Source organism: Etheostoma cragini, chromosome 21, assembly GCF_013103735.1.
Source record: "Etheostoma cragini isolate CJK2018 chromosome 21, CSU_Ecrag_1.0, whole genome shotgun sequence".
Lineage (NCBI taxonomy): Eukaryota > Metazoa > Chordata > Actinopteri > Perciformes > Percidae > Etheostoma > Etheostoma cragini.
In genome coordinates, this window is record NC_048427.1 from 456,881 (window position 1) to 465,336 (window position 8,456).

The 8,456-nt window shown below is 41.1% G+C and overlaps 1 protein-coding gene across 1 annotated transcript in view; it reads left to right on the forward strand.

Moving 5' to 3' along the window:
- abca5 (ATP-binding cassette, sub-family A (ABC1), member 5) overlaps positions 1-8,456 on the forward strand; it is a 32,665-nt gene that overhangs the window by 15,005 nt on the left and 9,204 nt on the right. The window contains exons 15-23 of the mRNA XM_034860753.1: positions 403-493; positions 1,658-1,797; positions 1,950-2,069; positions 2,935-3,136; positions 4,829-4,995; positions 6,163-6,290; positions 6,532-6,669; positions 6,756-6,869; positions 7,924-8,094. Coding sequence (XP_034716644.1) covers positions 403-493; positions 1,658-1,797; positions 1,950-2,069; positions 2,935-3,136; positions 4,829-4,995; positions 6,163-6,290; positions 6,532-6,669; positions 6,756-6,869; positions 7,924-8,094 — 1,271 coding nt within the window. The remainder of the gene's footprint in view (positions 1-402; positions 494-1,657; positions 1,798-1,949; positions 2,070-2,934; positions 3,137-4,828; positions 4,996-6,162; positions 6,291-6,531; positions 6,670-6,755; positions 6,870-7,923; positions 8,095-8,456) is intronic.

Below are 8,456 nucleotides of genomic sequence, written 5' to 3' on the forward strand. Positions count from 1 at the left end.
GTCAGGAGCAGAGTATGAGGGCCCTGACAGTACCTAGGTAAGGACTACTAGCCAGTCAGGAGCAGAGTATGAGGGCATTCCATGCCAGCAGCTAAGCAAGCATTATAGGGACTTTGTGCTTTTTAACTTTGTAAACCTATAACCACACAAAAAAGATATATATAACACAATAAAGGAAAGGGAAATTGCCATGCATATAATGAGCACTTTAATTTCTGTCCCTAACAATAATGAATAAGCAACTTCAAGATGTGAAGCTGTTTGTACTCTTACAGTTGACATTATTCATGTCAGCATCTGACGCTGATAAGTTTCACTTTGAAGACATAGTTTCAGCCCAATTCAGTATCACAGAATGTGTTGTTGTTGTTGTTGTTAACACCGATGCTTTTTTCCCTTCAGATCGCAAAGCTGTGATCTCTCAGGGACAGCTGAAGTGTGTCGGCTCTTCTCTGTATCTCAAGATCAAGTGTGGTGTCGGATATCATCTCAGGCGAGTAGAAGTTACGTCTCTGATGGTTGTTTTTTTTCTCAGCTTTCACTTGCTGGAAAGCTGCTATAAGTTACGGAAGAGTGAGCTATTTTGGATATTTAAAAATCTTAGTGACCCATTGATGAACAATTTTATCGATGTCCCAATAAATTTATGAAATCATGTAGGAATCCTACAAAATACAAACAAAACATTGACAACATGTAACAATTAGGAACTTGAATTGAAAAAAATCCCTTTTACTGTCACAGAGCAGTGAAGAAACTAGAAACTATTCACGTTTAAGAAGCTGGAATCAGAAGTTTTTTTTGTCAAATTAAAATATATTTAAAAAAAATATTTAAGCTGATTAATAGATCATATAAAAGTTGCTTGATTAATGTAATAGTTGACAACTAATCGATTCATCTTTACAGCTCTAGTACCAATGTACTTAAAAAGATTCAACAGACGACGTATTGAGCACTGAGATTTATTTTAGTATGGGATAATATGTGGCGTGCATGCGTGCCTGGGTCCCTGTGTGTAACAAGCATAGTGTGTGCGCGCTGTGCATGCGCCTAGGCGCATTTCACTAATACGCTGTTAAAATAACAATGAAATGCTGCCGTATTGACACTCATTTAGACTTTAGATCTCATTTCTGTCAGAAAGGGCTTTGTATTGTAAATATTGCGATGGGATACTAACTGCTGTACAACTGTTAAGATAGCAATACGCCCAGAATGCACCTGAACACACCTCACACCCATGGGCGCAAAGATGGGCGCATCTGAACTTTCTATTAGACGACGTGGGCGCTGCATGGTCTTAAAATAGCAAAGACACCTGCATTGGGCTTTATAGCAAAGACACCTGCATTGGGCTTTATAGCAAAGACACCTGCATTGGGCTTTATACCGCGCTGCAACAGGTGCAAGATAAGGCCCATAGTGTTCACATGGGTGTTATTAACGGGTATGCATTGTCCTGCTATGAAAGCTGTTTTTTTTGGTGTACTAAGCACACTACACAAAATTCCTAGCAACTTAGTTGCATGGCAAAAAGTATTTAATCTCGAAGTATTGAATCATGCATCTGAGATGTTATAACACTCTTAAGAACCTATGTCAGCCACATACTGTACAGGTCTTTATTTAACTAGTCTCTGTTCCTCCCACGTAGAATGTCTGTCAACGAGAGGTGTGAAGCTGAAAATATCACCTCACTGATCAAGCAGCACGTTCCCAAGGCTACGTTGTCCCGCCAACACGAGGCAGAGTTGACGTTCACGCTGCCGTTTGAGAGCATTGAAACGTTTTCAGGTCAGATCCCACTGCCTAGCGTATTTAATACATCTTCCTGGGACTGCCGGCCCTCTCTCTGTCTACACAAACCCCACCAAGACAAACGCTAGAGCCGTGACTCATTTCTGACTGTTAACTGCAGCGAGTCCTCGTTAATATGTCTTTCATAGGCTTGTTCTCGGAGCTCGACTGTCAACCCAAACTGGGAATCGCCAACTATGGGGTTTCCATGACAACACTGGAGGATGTGTTTCTTCGTCTGGAGTCAGAGGCCGAAGTGGACCAAGCTGGTGAGTGTGTCGCCAAAGCAGACGGACTGCCTCCTAGTTCAATAAAATGACGGTCCAACTGAGAATTTCTCCGCCTGTGTGTTTAATGTCTTCAGACTAAAGTAGGACCGGGACGATGTACTTTTGTCCGATTCTTTGACGATACACGGGTGCAGATTTGATTTGTGTTACAATTTTCATTTATTGTGATTCTTGAAGTAATGCGATTCAATAGTATTGCAATTTTCTTTTCCTTCTACAGAGACAATATATCGTGGGACATTTCTAAAACATTGATGACTTTTATTTCATTTCTAAAGAGGACCATAACATGGATTTTCTGCTGGAAACAGATATGATGAAGTAGACATTGGCCGTACGGTAGAAACAGATAATATTTAGGTCAGTCATTGGTAACAAATAAATAAATAAAAAATATAGATTCTGGGGAAATTAATCAATTTTAAAAATTGATACAAAAAACTCTGGATTAGAGCTGTAATGTTTCCAGATGTTTCTGTACAACAGATTGTCTCAGAAAGAAATGCAATCAACAACCTAATTGTCTCTTTCAGTCAAATTTAAAGTGAATTATTTAGTACTTTTCAAACAAATTAAAGTTTTGCATGAATCCCAGGATCCATCTTTTGGTTATATATCCCTGTTATGTGACCCAGATAATGTAATAACACAAGGACACTGCTTATAAAGTAAACTACGGACATAATAATGAACATAAAATTGACCAAACCATCAAAAGTCATACGTGTCATAGGCGATTACTTACTTACTAAAGTAATAATGCGATTAAACAATTATGTAATAATTGTTAAATGCCTAATCCTGATACACACAAGAATAGACTGTTCTTTCCCACCCCCCCTAGACTACAGTGTGTTCAATCGGGAGCAGGCGGAGGACGAATGTGACAACGCCTCTCTGGACGATACGGACCAGCGGCTGCTGACCTTCTCAGACAGCAAATCCGACGTGGTGTCGGGTCACGCTCTGTGGCGCCAGCAGTTCTGCACCGTGGCCTGGCTGCACATGCTCAACATGCGCCGGGAGAGGAAGGCCTTCGTTTACACGTGAGTGTTCAGAGACACAACCATGTTTAGAAGACGAGATCCAGTTTCAGGTCAGTCGTTCGGCATGGGGCGACATTCGACATAGTAGTGCGATGCCATGTTATATCCTTCCACACTCTGCTACGCCCAGCTACGTCCCGCTGTGCCTTGTAACGCCCACAGTGCCCTGCTATGCTACAAAGAACTACTACAAACAAACTACTATTCAATTTATTTTATTTATTTTTTGTGACTGTTACCGCAACTCTTTATTCTAATCCCTAACCGGTCGTCAGACACCGCCTACCAAGAGCCTGGGCCTGGGCCTGGGCCTGGGCCTGGGCCTGGGTCTGGGCCTGGGCGTGGGCCTGGGCCTGGGCCTGGGTCTGGGTCTGGGCCTGGGTCTGGGTCTGGGCCTGGGTCTGGGTCTGGGTTCCTCGCCACTGTCGCACTGTTGCTTGCTCTGGAGGAAACTACTGGAACTGTTGGGTCCTTGTAAATTCTGGAGTGTGGTCTAGATCTACTCTGTCTGTAAAGTGTCTTGAGATAACGCTTGATATGAATTGATACTATAAAAAAAATTGAATTGAATTGAATTAGTGGCGAATTGTCTTCAGATTGAACAAAACAAACTAAAAGCTCAATGTTCAACAGCCACCGAGGCACCGGAGGAGTGAATCTTACGCAGAGGGTTGAAACTTGCATTGTCCAGGCAGAGATGCATTCTGGGAGGTTTATTAATGCAATTTATTGGTACACAAACATTTCACAAGAAGGATGAATGGCGTCTCTAGGCTCTGTTACTCTGTACCTCTGGTAAAAAACCATCAGTCCTCCCCGGTGTCTACCTCCCACATACCTGTTCACCTGTATATGGAGACTACACCTGGTGGCTAAGGCTGCCTGGTACCTTCAAAACAAAAGCACTAAACCTAACCCAAATAAAATACCAATGATAAACAAATTTATGTAGCTACATAATTCAAGCAAAACTGAAATTAAATAAATCAAATAATTAGCTAATACATTTAACAAAATAATGAATAGCTCCACCAGTTACATTGCAGCCAGTCAGTTAATTCAGTGGTTTCTCTTTGTGCCGTTTTGGTCTTAAAACCTGCATCCAACTTTATTACAGAGCACACGATGTAGGAGGGATGAGCCCATTGAGAATTAACACCATAAGTCACAACAAGTGACTGATGGGAACAATAATCTTTAACTTTAGATCAGTTTTAAGGAAGATTGCAGCCCGTAAAGACTTAGGAACATATGTACCGGGTTAAGAAAATCAATAGTTACACTTTAAGCAATTATTTAGGAAATTAGAAACTTTCAACATGATACCCGGTAACAGAGAGTCAGATAGTGTTGTGGGCGGGACATTAAGTCAGATTCAGTGGTGAGTAAAACCGAGGGACCAACACACATCTGTACTTTTTATTTCAATAACTTTGTCGGTTATCAGGCAGGTAATCTGCAAACTACCCAAAAAAATGGCCTGATAATTGTCCAGGGCCAACAATCCCTAATGCAAATATTTTACTTGCTAACATTAACTTCTTAATTAAGTAACCGGACTATAAAATATATTATCCTCATAGACTATGAAGGCAGCTGATCACATGTCTGATTTAATTAAACTGATGGATCCACAGAGTATTGGGCTGGATTATAAAGAATGTCTCCTCCCCCCCCTCCATCCTCCTGCAGCCTGGCCTTGTTCTTGGTGTTTGTTGCTGCTGTGCTCGTCCTAGCTCTGGCCACAGGAAACATCCAGATACACTCCCCGGACCGCCAGTTTCTGCCCATCTACCTCCTCAAAAGGAACCAGTCGCCACGGAGATACGCCACCAGCCTCCTGGTGCAGAACTCAACAGGTGAGTCCACTTGAGATTTTCTGAAGGAGACATTTTTGTCTTGTTCCTGACGGAGACTAGAAGCTGATAGGTTCATGTTTTTTTTAATTAAAAAAAATGAGTTCCTCTCATTTAGACTTCAGATCTAATTTCTGTCAGAAAGTGCTTTTTTACTGTAAATATTGTGATAGGATACTAACTGCTGTACAGCTGTTAACTTCCACTGCTGCGACTCGTCCCACGGGTGTAATTCTAACCGAGCTTGTTGATGATGACTCTCTGAATAATCAGTCACTCTCACTCCATTTTCTCCATTTTGAGCTGATCCGGCCCCGGTCAGACGGAGCACACTTTAGAAGTGTAAAAAAAGGCCTGACGATATAACTCTATATAGCATCTTACGAGTAAAAGGGTAAATATAAAAATAGGCCTAAGCACAATCTAGTTTTTTCTTATTGGTGATTATCTTGCGACTCCCAAGTATGAAACCACGGGGTAAATCCAAAATGTGATTTATTTATTTATGTTTTTATATGTATATTTTGGATAATAGGCTACTTTCACTCATGGCAAGTTTATTCATTCTATGGTCTTCAGTACAGTGATAAGCAGCTAAAATCACATTTGGATTTAAGTCTTTACTTTTAACGACTCCTGTTATAAATACACTACCATGGATTCATTGTACTTATTTTTTTTTTTTACCAGGAAATTACAGAAATGTTACTCTTACGACACTGCCGAGACAATTGATTGTCCCAAGGGTGTAATTCTAACCGACCTCCTTGATGATGACCCTCTGAATAATCATTTACTCTCACTCCTTTTTCTTCATTTTGAACTGCTCCGGCCCCGATCAGAACACTTTAGAAGTCTAACTGTATTCAGTGAGTGTAAATTGTTTTGCTCCCTGCTTTTGCACTGCCTCGGCCTGTTTTGCAGAAGCGCCCTGAACGCCTGGATTTGAAAAAAAATTCAAAAATTCATAGCGAAAGAATACGGCCCGACGTCATTTAACTCCTCTGCGAAGTAACGATAGGCTGTGTTGTTTCGATGGTCGTCTAGCAAGAACAAAAAACCTATGCAACTGGTCTGATAGTAGTGTTTTTGAAAAGAAAGGCTATGCAGTGCACTGTGCAGAGTGTATCTTGGATGTGGATCAGCATTGTTTTTTTCTTGTGCCAACAGGCTCTGATATTTCGGACTTCATCCACAACCTGGAGTCTCAGGACATCAAAGTGGATTTGATGAAACACAGCGACTACATGTCCGCAGCTCCCCACAGCGCCGGCATCAACGTAACAGGATCCAGCAAGGTCATTGATTTATTATTGGACAGATTTACTTTATTTTGATACCAGATATTTGATGAAACAGGAGAAAAAGCATCAGATGTGGGCTCAACTCTCCTCCAGTACCTCCACCTACAGCTGACGTGGTGTTCACAGATGAAGGGCTCTTTGTTTGAGTGCTGATGAGTCCTCCAACCAAGAGCCTTATAATTAGATGGAGTAGAGTTCACCTGTCTTTAACACTTTGGTTTCTGTCTGGTAACAGGGTTTCAGATACAGTGTTGCGTTCAACAGCACCACAGTTCACTCCTTACCCATGGCTGTCAACGTACTAAGCAACGCTCTTCTAAAAGGCCTGAATGGAACTAAACCGATCAGAACCTGGACCAAACCATTTGATTATGTGAGTATTCGTGATTGATCTTATCTATCCTGTTTTCCCCGTGCCATTTAAATAAATTTTAATGTTTCCATTGTGACATGTTTCAGCAAATCCCGGATGCCACGTCCTACGCTCTGGTTTACATCGAGGCCATCATACTGGGAATGCTTGCAGCTGGAATGCCTGCGTATTTCGCAATGGACCACACTCGAGACAGAGAGGTTATGTCCTTTTACCAACAATCATTTCATTTTCACAGAGAGAAGAAATATTACACTTCACTGACACATGCAGCAGAGTTGTAACTATAGGAGAGAGAGAGAGAGACTTTACTGAAAGGGGGTCCAAGAAGAAAGATTGCACTTCAGTGCACACATTGCACACATGCAGCTTGGACTAAGTTGGTTAATCCCTAAATTTAGAGATGTAACTAGTTTAGAGACACACAGAGAGATACTTTAAGGTCCTCATAAGGAAATATCATGCACTCATCTCTGACATGTATCATATTTAAAGAATGTTTTTGTGGCATTTGGTCAGCTTCATTGGATAGTTTTATGAAGTAGAGAGCAGCATGATACATGAAAGAAGAGGAGGATGTATGCCAAAAGTACGTCATGTTTATGGGATTTGTGTTAGATATTGTACAATGTCACCAGAAGATTCTGTATATTGGTGCCCTGTCACCTCATGTAGATTTGTAGATTATTTTCTTTCTATTCTTTCTACCGTGTCTGTGACTGCTGGCTTACCCAAAGATTCAGGATCCGGATCAGTACGGCAGGGTACATGTCAAAAAGATTTGATTCCGATTCACAATGTCCCGATTCAATGTTATATTTCTCTATAAATTTCAGTTACTTAATACCAGTTTTGCTTGGATGTAAAAAAAGATTCTCTTAGAATTTATGCTGTAAATTGTACAAGCAAGAAGCAACCCTTATAAAAATGTTTAAATGCTCCTTGTTGATGTTTACATTAACAATTGACCCCCAAAAAGTTAGTTTTAAGTACTTTTCACCTCCATGGTGAAATAGCATATATTCAAAGATACATTTTTTTGAATTTTAGAGAATCTATTATTTTAACGAAGCCCTGGCAAGAAACACAATCAGGCTTCTTTATTTCTGGATCCGCTCACTCAAACAAAGATTGATTTTAATTGGAGAACTGATCATTTGAACACATCCCTACTGATTATTTATGTAATAATACAGTAAATATACTGGTCTATATCTTCATCTGTGTGTATATTTGTCTGTTTTTCCCCCTCAGATCAAGTGTCGCTCTACACTGCGGATCTCCGGTCTGGTGCCGTCGGCCTACTGGTGCGGCCAAGCCGCCGTGGACATCCCCTTCTACTACCTCATCCTCTGCTCCATGAACATCGTCCTCTTCTCCTTCCACTCTGGAAACCTGCTCACGTCCAGCAACCTCACCGCTGTGGTCTGTACTGCCGTGTACACGCGATGGCTCGCGCATACATCACACAAGATTATTATTATTATTATGATTATTAAATATGTACCAACCCTTGGAAATAATACCTGATTTCTGAATTAAGGACTCCCTCTTTGTTCCACCTTTTTGATTCAGCTGCTAAACATTTACAGAATCAAAACCAACTCCATTATGCAGATAATATTGATGTAGTCTATATACACAACGTTGCACTTCCGGGATTGCTCAGGTGCCGCCGGAAATACCTCGGGATGTCCAGCTAGCTAGCTACAGCTAGCTAGACCATCTGTCCAATCTGAGGACTATGCTTACCTGGTCCTCAGGTCTCTGCAGGGTAAATCCAGACA